Raw genomic sequence first — 16486 nt, 5'->3', positions numbered from 1 at the left:
ATATGTAAGAAGTTCCTGTAGCACTTGGAGACAACCTGTTGGTGCACAGTAGTAGAAATGTAAATTGTCTCTCTCGGTTGCTTGTTGCATGGGTGGCCCAGTGCCATTTCTGTGCTCACCTGCAAGCCAGCCTTAGATGTAACGGCTAAGTTTGAAGCCAGAGTGATCTGTGTTTTGGGGTCTGCAGTTCTTGCTTCAGTAAAGGCACATTACTGGGGAAGAGACTTAGCTGCAGGAAGCATTAACTATGCTTTCATGCCTTTGTGTTCCTGCCTGACCTGACCCTCCAGTGAAGGACTACCAGCTGGTCCAGAAGGGACAGGAGTGCAGCAGCTCTCAGGCCCAGCTGAGCCAGTACTCCCAGCACTTTGCCTTTATCGCCAGTCACCTTCTGCAAGCCAGCGTGGAGAGCCACTGTCCCGAGGCGGTGGAAGCAACCTGGGTCCTGTCCCTGGCCCTCAAAGGACTATATAAGACACTAAAGGTAACGGTAACCTTCTTCCATTTGCTCATGAATCACTGTGCTACATCTGCAGGGCGTTTACTACAAGGAGATGCCATCTGATTTCGATGGTTGGTTAACCAAAGGATCTTGATTATTTTTAGGAATGGTGGCGGTCTTGCACAAGGATAACTCTAAGGAAGAAACAGAATTTTCCTAGTAGTTGGTTCTTTATATTTTTTTAGTACTGTTTCGTGGAACCAGGTGTTTGCTTGATGGGCATGTTAACCTTGGAAGATGGGAAGACCTGGATGGAATAGTTTCTCACTTCCCTCCGAACCACGGCTCCCCTGGCCCATTGTAGGGCCAGGGGAGGGGGAGAGCAAAGGGGACCGGCGTCCTACAGGACTTGGAGCAATAGGCTTGGCAGTTGGGGTGGGAGAAGCTGGAAAAGCCTTGACTTGTGGGGGAGATGGTTATTCTGCTACCTGAGGGGCCTGACAGGGGAAAGAGATCACTTTTAGGACAGTCTTCCCCACAGAAGTAGCCATGAAAGAAGGGTTTTATTTTAAAAGTCGGTGAGTCCCTGGACTTTGGCAGAACTGCCCAGGAGGCCACAGAAGGACTCAGGCAGCACAAGGAGTCAGCATGGATGGCGCTCCAGCTCCGGGTCCCCCTGAGTGCTCGTGGTGAGGGGACCAAGGCCATGCAGCTGCTCTTTGTTGCCTCCAAGGCATTTATCACAATCTGCTCGTGTTTGAGTTGTTTAATTATAGTAGCAAAGAGAAAATAAACTCTCTGAGGGCACCATGAGTCATAAAAAGCCTTTCTGAGGAGGTGAAACGTGAGGTGGTAGTTGAGGGGTCTCGGCAGAGTGATGCGTGCAGGGAGAGCCGCAGACACCAGGCCCAAGAACAGGCATGGTTGTCAGCGACAGAAAGAACACCTCCGGGCCTTCAGGATCCTGTGGAAGACCAGAGAAGCAGGCAGGGAGTCTGCAGCGCCCCATCTGCCACGACTGAGGACTTAGGTTATGTTCTGATGAGCACTGGAAGCTTTGGGAAGGCAGAGTGCTGGAGAGGGTCATTCCTATAGGATGAAGCCCACAGAGTGTCCTGGGCACCAGAAATGCTTGCGGAGGGCGAGTCATACAGGGACTGTCCTGGGCTCCAGAAATGCTTGCCGAGGGCTGAGTCACACAGGGACTGTCCTGGGCTCCAGAAATGCTTGCCGAGGGCTGAGTCACACAGGGAGTGTCCTGGGCTCCAGAAATACTTGCCAAGGGCGAGTCAGACAGGGAGTGTCCTGGGCTCCAGAAATGCTTGCCAAGGGCTGAGTCACACGGGGAGTGTCCTGGGCTCCAGAAATGGTTGCTGAGGGCTGATTTAGACATGGAGTGGACAGACTCAGGTTGGGGCTGAGGTTTGTAGTGTCATCCTTCTTGCAACTCTAGAATTTCCCCACACAGTGACCTTGGGCCACAAGCCTAGACTGGGCTCTGAAAGAACCTTGCTTCTCTCCCCCTGGCGGGTACCTTCTTCCCTTGAGGCAGCTGCAGGTCATTTCCCTTTTATTTGGCAGGCTCACGGTTTTGAAGAGACTCATGCGACCTTCCTTCAGACTGATTTGCTGAAGCTGCTGGTGAAAAAGTGCAGCAAAGGGACCGGTTTTAGTAAAACGTGGCTCCTCCGGGACCTGGAGGTAAGACATGTGCCGCCTGCTGCAGGCTTCCTGCGCAGGAGTGAGGCCCGTGGGTTAGCCGTACCGCCTCTGCCCCGGGCATGCTTATTCTGTGCATCCTTTGGAACCGTGTCTCAGATTGGTGTCCCCTGTTGGAAACAGGGATTATGACACCTGTTCTCCTTGTCTGGGAGAGAATGAATTTGATGTTTGTTCGGAGAACGCTGGAGGAGAAGTATTTTACGGAAACACATGGCTGACCATTACGTCACGGCCCTAAAGTGTGTCCGTGAATTATTATTTCCCTTTAAAGTTCCTTCGAGCTAAAATCTGCTTATATATAAACATAATGTGTTTGTTTTATGTAGGATTTTAGTTGATAACTTTCATCTCATCACAGTTCCTTCTGGGCCTCAGATTTGTCCTGGTGGAATTGCTCTGGTTCTCTGAGCGTGCATGCGCGTGCCAGCCTCTGGTCCAGGACAGGCTGCTGCTGCGCGGGGGGAGGTCAGCCAGCCTTGCTCCGTCACCCAGAGGCCTGAGCTCGAGGAGCCCGCTGTCCAGCACCACAGGAGGGGTCAGTTAGGTTTCAGGAAACGGTGCTGAAGTATAGCAGTGGAAAACCTGGAGAGCATCTGGGCTCTCGTTCTGAGGAACAACTAATAAATTTTAAATTAGATTTGCAGAAAATGTGAAATATAGAAAAGAAAGAAAAACTTCCAATTCCGCCCCACAAACACAGCCACTGTTAGTATTTTCTGTACTGCCTTATTCCAGTTGTTTCCTCCTGCGTCCCTGTCGCATGTGTAGACACAAATGGTACAGCGTGTGGCCCTCGGACGCGGCGGGGGCGTGCGGTGGCCGCTTCCCTGACTCACTAGGTAGTTTTCATGACCCCCAGCATAACGCCTGCAAATGACACACGAAGGTAGATCTCAGCTTCATTGACTGTAACATGCTTTACGTTATTCCTAAAAGGAGAGTTATTGGCTGGGTTAAAGGCAGTAGATGTTACAGCTCTTTACATCTCGCCAAAACGCGTTCTCAAAGTGATCCCAACTTACGTCGTCAGCTGCAGAGGTCCCTCAGAGTTTTAGTTAACATGTCTTTGATGGTAGGTAAATTGAACATGTTTTCATGTGTCTTCTTTTGTTACTAATTTTACATTCTTTTTGTGAATCCTTACGTCTTTTAAAAAGTTAGGTCAAATATTTTCTACCATTTAAGGGTTAAAGATCTCACCCACTGAGCCCCCACACCCCTGCCCTGCATGGGCTTCTGTCTGTAGATTCTGTCCATCATGCTGTACTCCTCAAAGAAGGAGATCCACACCTTGGCCGAGCACACAGCCCTGGAGCAAGGCGAGCGAGGGGACCAAGAGGAGGAGATCGAAGGCACGGTCAGCAGCCCTGCTGAGCCGGAGCAGAAGAAGCTGGACCCCCTGGAAAGCCTGGATGAGCCCACCAGAATATGTTTCTTGGTGAGTTCCAGGGCCGTGGTGAATCCAAGGGGTGGGTTGTCTTTGGCTTGCACCGTGTTTTGGCCTCCATGCAAAAGTGCCTCAGTCTGACGTGCCGAGAGGTCCTTCCTGAAGACTCAGTCTAAGTTGTGCAGAATTGATCCAGAAGAACGGAAAAATCTTTACGCCCGTCATTTTTAAGCTTTTTGGGCCTAATTTAGATCATCTCTCCCATGACATAAGCACATGCAGTTTTGCTCATAATTTGCAGCCCTTCGATCCATGGTGTCCCTCGTGGTTTCTGAGATGCATTCTCTTACGTTCCCTGGGGATACACTCTTCCTCGAATGGTGACTGCAGGAAGACTAGCCAGAGAGTATGGGGCGGGGATCAGAAAAGCAAGCACATCTCTGGACCGGTGTGCCAGTTGTCGGAGTTGAGTGCATGGCAGCTCCAGGGAATCTGGCGGAGGGCACCGTGGTGGGTAGTAACTGTTGACCGTTAGCGTTGCATGCAGTGGTCTGCTATTTCCATGCTCTGTGTTTTCTATGAATTTCTAATCCCAGAGCAGATTCTGCAGTCCCTGTTTTAGAGTTTATTATTTTATTTGCTCTAAGTGACCACACGGTACTCAGAAATTACAACCTGTGGTGACTTTAGAAAATAATTGTTGTATCCCTTGAGTTCGTCTCTCTTGTGCTTCCTCCATGCCCTGCAGATGGCGCATGATGCGCTCAATGCCCCTCTGCACATCCTCCGGGCCATATACGAGTTGCAGATGAAAAGGACCGATTCTTTCTTCCTGGAGGTTCAGAAGAGGTGAGGACCCTGAGATACAGCTGACATGCAGTGAGTGGGAGAGCAAGGGAGGGCAGGGCCATGATTGCCTCCTGCCAGCAAGCTCGGGGTAAAAACTCCTGCGAGGCCAACTCGTGGACCTGGTTTTCAGTTCTTCGTGCAGCGCTGTGAAAGCTGACCCCGCCGCATGGCCTGCATCCTCTTGAGCTGTGCTGTGTGTCCCTCTGGGTGCAGACATTGCGGCAGGTGCCAAGGTTTCGCCCATTCGTCGTCCTGGGGCAGACAGTGCCAAGCAGGGCCTTCTGGTCAGAGTGTTGTTGCACATTATCTTCATGGATTTCCCCAAGGGTTGCCATAAAGTTAATAATACTCCCTTTCTCTTGGCCAGGAAGTTCAGCCTGGTTCTCTGGCCCAGCTCCCAAATGTGTGCAGAACTTTACCTGTTGCAGCTAATCTTCCCCTTTGTCTGTCATATCCTAGGTTTTTGATTTCTTATTCTAACTCACATCCAGTTCCAATTTAATTTTTCTTTTCTGTTTTTATCTTCCATTTCTTTTTTCCCGTATTTCTTATATGTTGCCTCAAATCCTTTGTGAAATGAAGTAGGGCACAGTCTAAGCTGCTGTAACCCAGAAACTCAGAAACACCGGGTCAAGGAAGATAGAATTTATTTTTTCTCTTGTGGCAGTCCAGGGTGGGTAGGCAGCTCTGCTCTGTGAGTGACCCTGTATCCCCAATTGTATTGTTCTCCTGCGTGTTGTCACGTGGCTCACCCATAGCCACCTGTGTTCCAGCCCAGAGAGGGGGAAGGTAGATTACAGGAGGGCACCCCCAACCCAGCTGCCTCCTGTGGGCGAGAACCTAGTTGCATCACCCCGTCTAGCTGAAGAGGGGCTGGGCACCCTGTTGCCAGCTGGGTGATTGTGTACCTTGCTAAAGCTTCTGGGAACTTTGTTTCTGAGATCCTGAGGGACAGTTTGCATCCTCCGCCACCAGGGGGTCTGTGTGCCTGAGTAAACAAATGAGTGCCGTGAGTCTAGATTGCAGAATATGGGGGGCGATAATGTCATTGCAGAGTAACAGGACAGTAACTCGGATCGGTATTTCTGACAGGTTTCACTGCGGCCTGAACTCTTAGCTTTCTGTGATGTATGTACCCAGCCTTGTGCCCCTTCTCCCCAGGTTTGATGGGGATGAGCTCACCACAGATGAAAGGATCCGGACCCTGGCTCAGAGGTGGCAGCCCAGTAGGAGTCTGAGACTAGAGGAGCAGAGTGCCAAAGCTGTGGATACAGACATGATTATCTTACCGTGTTTGGTATGTTGCTTCTACCTTGGACACGAAATGTCTGCCCCTGGCCCCCAGCCCCCACCCAGTGGTGAGGGGGCAGGCCGCGGTAACGGTGGTCTTGGGTTTGCAGTCCCGGCCTGCACGCTGTGACCAGGCCACGGCTGAATCGAACCCTGTGACCCAGAAGCTCATCGCCAGCACAGAGAGTGAACTGCAGCAGAGCTACGCCAAGCAGCGGCGTAGCAAGAGCGCCGCCCTCCTGCACAAGGAGCTGAACTGCAAGAGCAAGAGGGCTGTCCGAGAGTACCTGTTCCGCGTGAACGAGGCCACAGCCGTCCTATACGCCCGCCATGTGCTGGCCTCCTTGCTCGCCGAGTGGCCTGGCCATGTGCCAGTGAGCGAGGACACCCTGGAGCTCAGTGGCCCGGCCCACATGACCTACATTTTGGACATGTTCATGCAGCTGGAAGAAAAGCACCAGTGGGAGAAGGTGATTGTTAAACAGGCCAGGCTGGGCACTCACCCCCTTTGTTCCTTCTCTGCCCCCCACCCCCATGTTTGAACCTGCTTCCTCTGGTGCGGGCCTCCCCAGCGGGAGGTCACCTATGTGGGTGTGCGGCTCCACAATGGCTGTGGGTGCGGCAGAGGCTGGGTGGGGGTGTAGTTGGGCTCTTTCAGGTCCTGGCCTGGAGCTGAGCTCCCAGCCTAGGGCAGACTTGGTGCGCAGAGGGTACCTGACAGTGCGATCCCATGGAGCCTGACTCTGCGCTCGTGCTAGCCTGTCTCTTCTCATCTAATGCCGAGTCCAGGGGACTGTCCCCGTGGTGCAGGAGCCTCCCGGGTGTTTGTGGGCACTTGCACCTGTTCCACTGTAACTGGGGAGAGCTCCGTCTTGAAGTGCAGTCCAAGGCCCCGGCCTCTGGAAGGCAGGTGTGAGGTCTGCAGCTCAACCCCATGGTCGGGTTCTGAGTCTCCAGGCCTCTGGTTCTATTCTTAAGTCAAATCTTAATGTCGTCTTTGAGAGCAGGGCCGGGGTAGCGATTCCCAGGGTGAACGCACCCAGAGGAGCCACACAGCAGAACACGGCTTGATCTGGGCAGGGGGGAAGCCATGGACGCCTCCTCCAGCTGAGCGGGGAAGTTTTCTGACCACCTTCCATCTTCCAAGTGCAAAAATCTTGAGTCACATTTGCTGCCGCTGCCTTCATCCCTGTCCCCTCGGCACCCACACACACACATGGTGTACCCTCACCCCCCACGTATGCCCTGCGGGGGGATTCCTCCGGAAGTGAGTTTATCTTCTCGTCCTTAATTTGCCCGTCTAAGAACACCACTGGTTGCAGAGTCCCCTAGATCTGTTCCCAGCCCCACAGCCTTGGAGGTGTTGGCAGCTTTGCTGTAGCCATTCGTCTCATGGAAGTGCCGGAGGGGAGCATGGCCTCCCCCCATCCTTGCCCCATGGAGCCCCCAGTTCCACACCTCTTTGGCGTGTGTCCCCTTGTACGGTCATTGTTTCTCTGTGCGTCCGCCTCTGCTTAGCTCAGGACTCTGCAGGGCCCGGGACCACCTCTGATTGGTTCTGTTGGCTTTCTCTGAGCTCCCAGAAGTGGTGTTTTCAGGAAGGACGGAGGCAGAGGCGTCCTGGTCCACAGCAGGGCCCCCCTCCCACCCCCATGGGAGGCAGCTGGAAGAGTTGGCTTCAGGGGTGGGGCCAGGGGCCAGAGGCCAGAGTGAAGCCAGCCCTTTGGATGGGCCTTGGGTTGAAACGGACACGTCCTTCTTCCTGCCCCTGGTGGCTCTGACGCTCTCTGCCTCACGTCCTGCCAGATCCTGCGGAAGGTGCTCCAGGGCTGCCGAGGGAGCATGCTGGGGACCATGGCCCTGGCTGCCTGCCAGTTCATGGAGGAGCCCGGGATGGAGGTGCAAGTCAGGGAGTCGAAACACCCATATAACAATAACACTAACTTTGAGGTATGTCCAGGGCACGTGGCTGGCAGGACCTACGAGAGCTGCTGGGAATCTCATCCCCTCTGGGCAGTGCCCCCTCTGTCTCCCCAAAGCCAGGGAGTCTCCACAGCCCAGTCTTCTGACCTTGTCTTAATAGGAAACAGTGGGCCCCTGGGCGGCATTTGCTTCTCCTGCAACAGGGTCCTTTCAGGGAACCCTTGGCATCTTCGACCCTGAGTCCATGTGTGGGCCTGGGTTCAGCCCCGGCTTTCCCGTCTCCTGACGATGTGGCCACACCATGGAGACCCCTGCCCTTTGTCTCAGTGCCCAGGCGCGTGCTCCCCATCCTGCTTGTCTGAGGGTTGCAGGGCGCAGCACGAGCAAGACCTCGGGAGTGACAGGCGTGTCCTTGCGTCCCGTCCCCAGGATAAAGTCCACATCCCGGGTGCAATCTATCTCTCCATCAAATTCGACTCGCAGTGCAGTACAGAGGAAGGCTGTGATGAGCTGGCCATGTCCAGCAGTGGCGACTTCCAGCAGGATCGACACACTTTCAGTGGGTCCCAGCAGAAATGGAAGGATTTTGAGCTCCCAGGTAGTAAATACATCCTCGGTCACCTAGACACGTCACATCGAGTGTTTAAGCTCAGTACTGAGAAGAGGGACTGTGGGGGTGGGGGCGGTGTCACCCCGGGTTTAGCCTTTCTCATCAGGAGCCTGTCACTTGCCGTTGCCTGTTGCTGCGGTGTCCTGAGCTGTTTCTGATTCTTGTGTGACCCAGGAGATACTCTGTACTACCGCTTCACCTCTGACATGAGCAACACGGAGTGGGGTTACAAATTCACTGTGACGGCGGGACACCTGGGGCGATTCCAGACAGGTGTGTGCGCCACTCTTTCCGTCTGCAGGCTCTTCTGGCCAGGGACCCTCTGTGGATGCAGGGGCCACGGTGTCACCGATGTTTGTTAAAATCGAAGCAGCTGCTTTTCTCGGAGACTTCCACATGTCACTCTGTGCTATGGCAGCTAGTGGCCAGCGTGAGTGGACAGAGGAGGGGCCGCCTGCGGGGCCACAGAAGACACTTCTCTTAGAGTTCACAGGGCTTATTGCAAAAAGGAGAAACTGAAAATGTTATCCTGTGTTGCTCTTATCAAAGGCATAATTTTAGGCAAAATTAAAATGATCATAGTTTGATTCTATTTATCGAAACTCAAGCAGTTCATGTTTCTAAACCTCTGTGTTTTGTGGGTGTGGGCCAGGGTTCGAGATTTTGAAGCAGATGTTGTCAGAAGAGAGAGTTGTGCCACACCTCCCGTTGGCCAAAATTTGGGAGTGGCTGGTGGGTGTGGCTTGTCGCCAGACTGGCCACCAGCGATTAAAAGCCATCCACCTGCTTCTGAGGATCGTCCGATGCTGCACCCACAGGTGAGCTGCCCTCCATGGGTCCTTTGCGGGGCGTTTGGACTGTGAGGGTCCCCTCCCACTCTGTGGCTTGTCATTTCTCTTTCAGTGGTGTCTGATGGAAAGAAGCTTCTGATTTTAATATCTTACAGTTCATCGAGCGTTTTTGTTTTTTGTTTTTTGTTTTTAGTGGTAGTGCTTTTATTGTCCTGTTTAGGACATGTTTGCCGTACTGCATCTTGGGGTCGTGACAATATTTCTTGTGTTCTCCAAGCTTGTTTCTTCTGTCACATCTAGCTTATGTCCCGCATGGGATAACTTCTGTTCGTGATGTGAAGTGTTGAGTCAGGATTGGTGATTCGAACTTGAGTCTCCACCCGACCCCATGGACCACCTTTTCCCTCCCCTCACTCCAGCGCCACCTTTGTCGCCAAGATGGTGTCCGTGTACACATGCATCTGTGTCTGCCTTCTTCCATCCCTTGGTCTTCTTGGTTCACTGTGGTCAGTGTTGTAGCTTTATGACAGATGTACGTATCTCGGCGTATAAACCCGTTCTTCATCTTCGAGCATGTCCTGGATTATCCAACCCTGCATATACCACACATCTTAGAATTGGTTGCTTCCTTTCTCTTGTTTTACGCGCTTTAGTGAGGTGTTGTCACTGACACAATGGTAGTATATTTAAAGCATAGAAGGTGGTGATTTCATGGGTGTCCATGTTGTGAAAGCGTTCCCTGTCGGGTTAGTTAACGCACCCAGCACCTCACATGGTTACCTCTGCCGTATGTGACAACACTGAAGGTCTCTCTGGCTGAAACTGGCTTTTCATGAAATTTCTGTTAAACGATGCAGCGCTATATACCATTGTCACCTGTTGTCGCCATGATGTGTATTAGATCCTCAGACCTTATTCACCTCACAGCTGGAGGGTTTGTTCCTTTGACCGGCCTCTCTCCATCTCCCTCACCCCCAGCCCCTGGCAACTACCATTCTACTCTCCGTGTCTACGAGTTTGTTTGGTTTGTTTGGGTTTCCACGTAGAATTGACATCGCCCAGGGTTTGTCTTTCTCGGGCTTATTCTACTCCAGGCCCGTCCGTGTTACAAACGGCCATGTTCTCGTGGCTGAAGAATACTCCGTTGTGTGCACAGCACCATGTTTGCTGTATCCACGCTTCCATCAATAGACACTCTGTTTATTTCCAGGCTTGGCCATTGTGAACATTTGAGTGCAGGGATCTTTTGGAGGTAATGATTCGTGTGCTTTTGCTATAAACCCAGTAGTGCAGTTGCTGGATCATACGGTAGTTCTGGTTTTAATTACTCGGGGAACCTCCATCTTGGTCTCCACAGTGGCTGCACCCGCGTGCGTTCTCACCAGCAGTGCAGGACGGCTCCCTTTTCTCCGCGTCCTCGCCAACACCTGTCGTCATCTGTCTTTTCGATGATGGCCATCCCCACACATGTGAGGCCACATCTCGCTTTGGCTTTGATTTGCATTTCCCTGATGATGAGTGATACGAGCCCCTATCTTTTCATGTGTCTGTTGGCCATCTGCATGTCTTCTTTGGGAAAATGTCTGTTCAGGTCCTTTGATCATATTTTAATTGGGTTATTTGGGTTCTTTTGAAATCGAGTTATATGAGTTCCTTGTATATTTTGGATATTAACCCCTTATCGGGTATGTGGTTTAAAAATATCTTCTCCCGGGGCACCTGGGTGGCTCAGTCCTTAAGCGTCTGCCTTCGGCTCAGGTCATGATCCCGGGGTCCTGGGATCGAGCCCCACATCGGGCTCCCTGCTCTGCGGGGAGCCTGCTTCTCCCTCTCCCACTCCCCCTGCTTGTGTTCCCTCTCTCACTGTGTCTCTCTCTGTCAAATAAATAAAATCTTAAAAAATATATATATAAAAATATCTTCTCCCATCCATAGATGCCTTTTCATTTGTTGATGGTCTCCTTTGTTGCACAGAAGCTTTTTAGTTTGATGTAGTCCCATGTCTTTTTGCTTTTGTGTCAAATTCAAAAAATCGTTGCCAAGACCAATGTCAAGGAGCTTAGCCCTTATGTTTTCTTGTGGGAGTTTTGCAGTTGGCGGTCTCTCATTCAAATCTTTAATCTATTTCGACTTGATTTTGTGCGTGGCATAAGGGAGGGAGCCAGTCTTATGCTGTTGTATGTGGTTATCCAGTTTTTCCAACACGTGTTGAGGAGACTGTCCTTTCCTCATTGCATATTCTTGGCACCTTTGTCAGAATTAATTGGCTGTATATGCATGGGTTTACTTCTGGGCCCTCTGTCGTGTTCATTAGTCTTTATGCCTGTTTCTGTTCCAGTACCATACTCTTTGGATCACTGTAGCTCTGTATCATGGTTTAAAATCAGGATGTGTGAGGCCTCCAGGTTTGTTCTTAAGATTGATTTGGTTATTCAGGGTCTTCTGTAGTTACACATGAATTTTAGGGTTGTTTTTCCTATTTCTGTGAAAATGCTGTTGGGATTTGGATAGGGGCTACATGGACTGTGTATATTGCTTTGGGCAGCATGAAGATTTTAACCGTATTCTTCGGGCCTTGAACACGGATCATCCTTTACACTTGTGTTTTCTCCAGTTTCTTTCAACGTTCTACAGTTTTCAGCATACAGACTGTTGACCTTCTTTGCTAAAATTTATTTCTAAGTATTTTATTCTTTTTTATCCCATTGTAAATGGGTTTGTTTCCTTAATTTCTCCTTCTGATAGTTTGTTGTTAGTGTGTAGAAATGCAGCTGGTTTTTCTGTATTGATATTGTGCCCTGTGACTTTACTGAATGTATTAGTTCTAATGTTTCTTCTGTGGAGTCTTTGGTGTTTTCTGTATAGGGTGTCATCTGCACACAGACGATTCTACATGTTCTTTTCTAGTGTCGATGCCTTTTGTTTCTGGTTCCTGCCTAGTTGCTCTGCCAGAACTTCTGGTACCTCATGGTGTTCGCACTCCACATGTCTGTTTCTGTCCGTGCACATATGCACACGCCTCCTCTCACCTGATGGGGTTTTGACTCTTGACAACACTGAACCCCGTAACCCACCATCGTTAAATGTTGGCTTCTCTCTACAGTCCACCACTGCTCAGGTCTGAGTCATGTCTTACAGGTTTCTGTGTAGACGGCCTGCACAATATTCCGTTAGATTTATCTCTAGGTAGTTAATGGGTTTGATGCTATTGTAATTGGTGTTTTAGAATTCTTACTTGTAATTGTTTCTGCTCATATATAATTAGTTTGTGTGTATTTCCTTTGTATGCAGTGACCATGGTCTGTTAACTTTAGGAGAGTGTGTGTAGATTATTCAGAGCACAGTCATGTCATCTACAAACAACTGGTTTTAGTTCTTCCTCTCTGTCCTTAGAAGCTTTTTTTTGTTCTTTTTGTCTTTTTGCCTTTTTGCACTAGCCAGGACCTCCCGTAGAGGACTGAGTAGAAGTGGAGATTAAAGGTGTATTGCCTTGTTCCTGACCTTGGAGGGCAGGTGTTGGCAGCTACGCCCCACGCATCGTCCACTCAGTTCCCTGCCTCTCAGGGGTTCAGTGTCCCTCTCTAGCATTTCTTTTTTTAAGAGAGAGAGAGAGCATGTGAGCGGGGGGCGGGGGGGCGGTGCTGAGAGAGAGTCTTAAGCAGGCTCCACACCCAGTGCAGAGCCTGACAGGGGGCTCGCTCTCACCACCTCGAGATCATGACCTGAACCAAAATCAAGAGTCAGATGCTTACCCGGCTGAGCCGCCCAGGCACCCCTCACCCCAGCATTTTTAAGGCACACAGACCCAGGGCGCCAGTCAGAGTGAGTGGAGTGATACCGAAGTAGCAGGGCATCTTCTGGTGTAATATGGAGCTGTAATTTTACAAATGAAGGGCTCTCCAAGTCAGAGCAGTCCGTCTGCATGCAGGCTAGCAGAGGGAGGGGTAAGCGGACTGTGATTGCGGTTTCCCCTCTGTCCTGGTGTGAGGAAAGGTCCCTCAGCCCGCAGGGGCTCAGTTCTGTCCTTTTGAGAGCAGATTGCGGTGAGAACTGTCTGGTTGAGTGATGGGTTTGAAACCATCTTCAGACGGCTGGGCCCTTCCTGGCCACATTGTGGATGTGCTTCTGCAGTGTGCTGACCTTCCTCAGGCCCGGGGCCAGACTGGACGGGCAGAGGGGAAAGGCAGCCCCAGGGGAGGGAGGGTGGGCAGACGTGGTATGAGCCACACAGGTGCATTGACCTCACTCCCTGAGCGCTTTCCTGGAAGCTCCGCTATAGAGCTGTCTCTTTAAATCAAACCAAGTTTTCCCCTTGCTTTATTTACTTTAGGAAGAGTCACTGCTCTGGGAGAAAGTGATTGGCTCCAAGAGTAAATGTACAGAATACTTTTTAAAGTCATACATTAAAGAGAAAAGGCAAAATTTAAGATTATAAATCATAAAGTCACGTAGTGAGGCCCAGAATATTATTTGCTTCATAACTTTTCTCCTCTGAAGGATGTTGAAGTGGAATGAAAAGTACCTCCTCCCTCTGAGTCAAAAATGTCAGCGAGTCTCTCACCAGAGGCCCACAAAATTGCAAAGGGTTCTGGCCCGAGCACCCTCATTAGCATATTTCTTATGTTTTATGAGCCTGATTGTAATATTGGTCATCACCGTCTTTTAAATCTTTTCTTGTTCTCTGATTGTTGAAGCAACGAGTGTTGCAGAAAATCTAGGAAACTTGGGCGCCTGGGTGGCTCCGTTGGTAAAGTGTCTGCCTTCGGCTCAGGTCACAATCCCGGGATCCTGGGATCAAGCCCCGCATCGGGCTCCCTGCTCAGCGGGGAGCCTGCTTCTCCCTCTGCCTGCCGCTCCCCCTGCTCATGCTCGCTCGCTCGCTCTCTTTCTCTCTGCCTCTCAAATAGATAAAATATTTAAAAAAAGAAGGAAATCTAGGAAACTGACGGACAACCACGGATAACCTTTTTTGTGTATTCACTGTTGTTTTTGACGTGGTCACATGATACTGTATGTGCAGTTGTGTTTTATTTTGTATGTGCAGTTTTATTGTTGCTTTTTTCCACATAACATCCATCTCGAGATTCTTCCACTGCCGGTGGCACCCATTTTAAAGACGCGCGGTTGATTTCCCACCGTGCTCCAGGGTGTCCCGCTTCCTTGGAGTCCTGCTTTGAAGTTTGGGTTCTGCCCCATTCCGTTTGCTGCTGGTGAATATTTTTGGGGAGGGTAATGACTTTACTGGAGGTGGGGGGCGTCCGTCAGCGGGCGTCTGTCTCACGTCTGACCCCTGCCCCCCGCAGTGACCTCTGTGACCTTGCGCTGCTGAAGCCGCTGTGGCAGCTCTTCACACACATGGAGTACAGCCTGTTTGAGGACGTGACGCAGCCTGGCATCCTCCTCCCCCTGCACCGCGCCCTCACCGAGCTCTTCTTCGTCACTGAGAACCGCGCCCAGGTGAGGGTCCTGCCAGGGCTTCCTCTGCTGCCCGGTGGGGGGTGGGGTGCGTGTGGCCTGATGTCCCAGGCCCTCACGTCTGCCCAACCCCCGGGAAGACTGTTTATCTTGTCAGACCTAAAGCCAAAGGGAGAAGAACTGCTTTCGGTTAGTCCTTAACAGTAGTGAATTCTGGAAAATGAAACGGTTAGGGCCCTCTTCCTCCTGTTTTCTCCTCCCACGAGCACAGTAGGCCCATTGAATGTGAGAGACGGAAGGCCTTTCACAATTCTTTAGCTTACCCCCTCATTTTCTACATGAGGAGACTGACCCTGTGGGTGAGTCAGGGCAGAGCCCCCCTGGAACCAGGCACCAGGCTACCCCTGGTCCAGCCCCGTCCACAGCTCCCGAGGGAGGTGGTGCCATGCGGTGCCCAGCAGAGCGAGACGTTTGTGGTTGCGGGTGGGTGTCCCCTGGGTGCTGGTCCCGTGATGCTGCGTCTCTGCTCTCTCCCCAGGAGCTCGGCCTGCTGCAGGATTACCTGCTGGCCTTAACCACTGACGACCACCTTCTCCGCTGCGTGGCGCAGGTATCGTCTCCCTGTCAGAGCTGGCTGTCCCCATCCCCGCGGCTCCCCGGGTCGGCATGGAGCTCTGCCCCCCCCCCCCCCCCCCAGTCGCTTCCCTGTGCTGTCCGGGAGCCATTGAGCCCATTTATCAGTGTCATTCATGTTAGACCATGGGTTAGGAAGATGCCAGCAAGAATTTGTGTCTTTGAAACCAAACCAACTAATGCCTTAAATCGACAGTTTGGCTGAAGTTTCTGTACACTTAGGTTTCAGATAATTTTGGATGTAACTTTCTTCCCTGGTAGGAGAGCTGCTGACAGTTTGGTCCCAGGATCCCTTTACACTTCTAGATTATTGAGGATCCCCAAAAGCTTATGTTGACATGTTGTACGTATTGATATATGCCATCAGAAATTAAAGGAGATTTTAAATTTTTACAAATTGAAACAAAAAATTTTAACACTTAACAGTTCATTTTAAGAAATAATAAACTCATTCCATGTTAATATGAGTAACACATTCTGTAAAACACAGCTGTATTTTTCAAAATACAGTGGTTCTTGAGGAGGACGGCAGTCGTTTGTGTCTACCCTGGCAGGAGGCCTCGGGCCGGCGCCCCAGCTGCCGTGCTCATCCTGGCTCACAGGCACCTCTGGGAGACTCCACTGGGTGCTCAGGAGCGTGAAGGCGGGAGAAGGCAGAATAATGTCTTAGCATCACTGCAACAGTGTTTTTCACCGTGCCGAGCCCCTGAAAGGGTTTTGGGAACCCCAGGCCCAGACCACACATTGAGAGCCTTAGACTCACCCCTTGAATACCCTAGCACTTGTGGTCCAACCCTGCAGTGGGCAGATGGGGACGCTGAGCTCAGACAAGGGGGAGGTTGGCCCAGGGTCATGTGGGAGTAGGCATCTATTCCTGGCGAGTCTGCTCAGTGAACACAGGGTCCTCTCTCAGGGAAGACGTGGGAATCCCCCATCAACTAAGAGGTGTTTGTATGCGTTCTCCGGAGACCTGTAGGCAGAGTGGAAACTCCCTCCCTCGTAACAGATCCCTGCGCGCACTGCCACTGCCACCCCTGGTTTCATGACACACAGCAAAAATTTGAGATGTGACCATATGGCACCAAGAGCTCCATGCCATGTATGCCTGTGGGCTCCTCCCTCTTGCCTGTCCCCGTGGCCCATCTCCTTGCCCTCAGGCTGACCCTCCCACAGCCCGTCCTCTGTGCTGGACCAGTGCTCCGCATCTTGCTGCGCTGAGCTCATATAGCGGCCTCGGCCTGGCTCCAGGGCACTCCTTCCCAGCACCCTCCCACCCTGTGGCCCAGCACTGGCTGTTTGTCTCTCCCCTTCTGCTCCTCTTTGCTCTTCTCTTTCCCTAAAGAGCTTGCCCAGACGCCCTGTGGACCATGTCCTCCGGGTCCACCGAGCCCACCAGCATTGCACCTGCCCCTCTCTCAGGGCAG

The 16486-nt window shown here is 51.5% G+C and overlaps 1 protein-coding gene across 3 annotated transcripts in view; it reads left to right on the top strand.

Annotated features, from left to right (window-relative positions):
- ZZEF1 (zinc finger ZZ-type and EF-hand domain containing 1) overlaps positions 1–16486 on the top strand; it is a 100740-nt gene that overhangs the window by 81590 nt on the left and 2664 nt on the right. For all 3 annotated transcript variants that reach the window (XR_003525159.2, XM_027624833.2, XM_027624832.2), the window contains exons 43-54: positions 291–484; positions 2024–2143; positions 3411–3602; positions 4300–4400; positions 5562–5697; positions 5801–6160; positions 7497–7640; positions 8043–8211; positions 8398–8496; positions 8876–9041; positions 14318–14471; positions 14968–15039. Coding sequence is in view for 2 of the 3 variants with exons in the window: in XM_027624833.2 (XP_027480634.2) it covers positions 291–484; positions 2024–2143; positions 3411–3602; positions 4300–4400; positions 5562–5697; positions 5801–6160; positions 7497–7640; positions 8043–8211; positions 8398–8496; positions 8876–9041; positions 14318–14471; positions 14968–15039 (1907 nt within the window). In the remaining variant the exon portion in view is untranslated. The remainder of the gene's footprint in view (positions 1–290; positions 485–2023; positions 2144–3410; positions 3603–4299; positions 4401–5561; positions 5698–5800; positions 6161–7496; positions 7641–8042; positions 8212–8397; positions 8497–8875; positions 9042–14317; positions 14472–14967; positions 15040–16486) is intronic.

This window comes from Zalophus californianus, chromosome 16 (assembly GCF_009762305.2).
Source record: "Zalophus californianus isolate mZalCal1 chromosome 16, mZalCal1.pri.v2, whole genome shotgun sequence".
Taxonomy (NCBI): domain Eukaryota; kingdom Metazoa; phylum Chordata; class Mammalia; order Carnivora; family Otariidae; genus Zalophus; species Zalophus californianus.
Note: the sequence above shows the minus strand (reverse complement) of the source record. Positions and strands in the feature narration are given on the sequence as shown.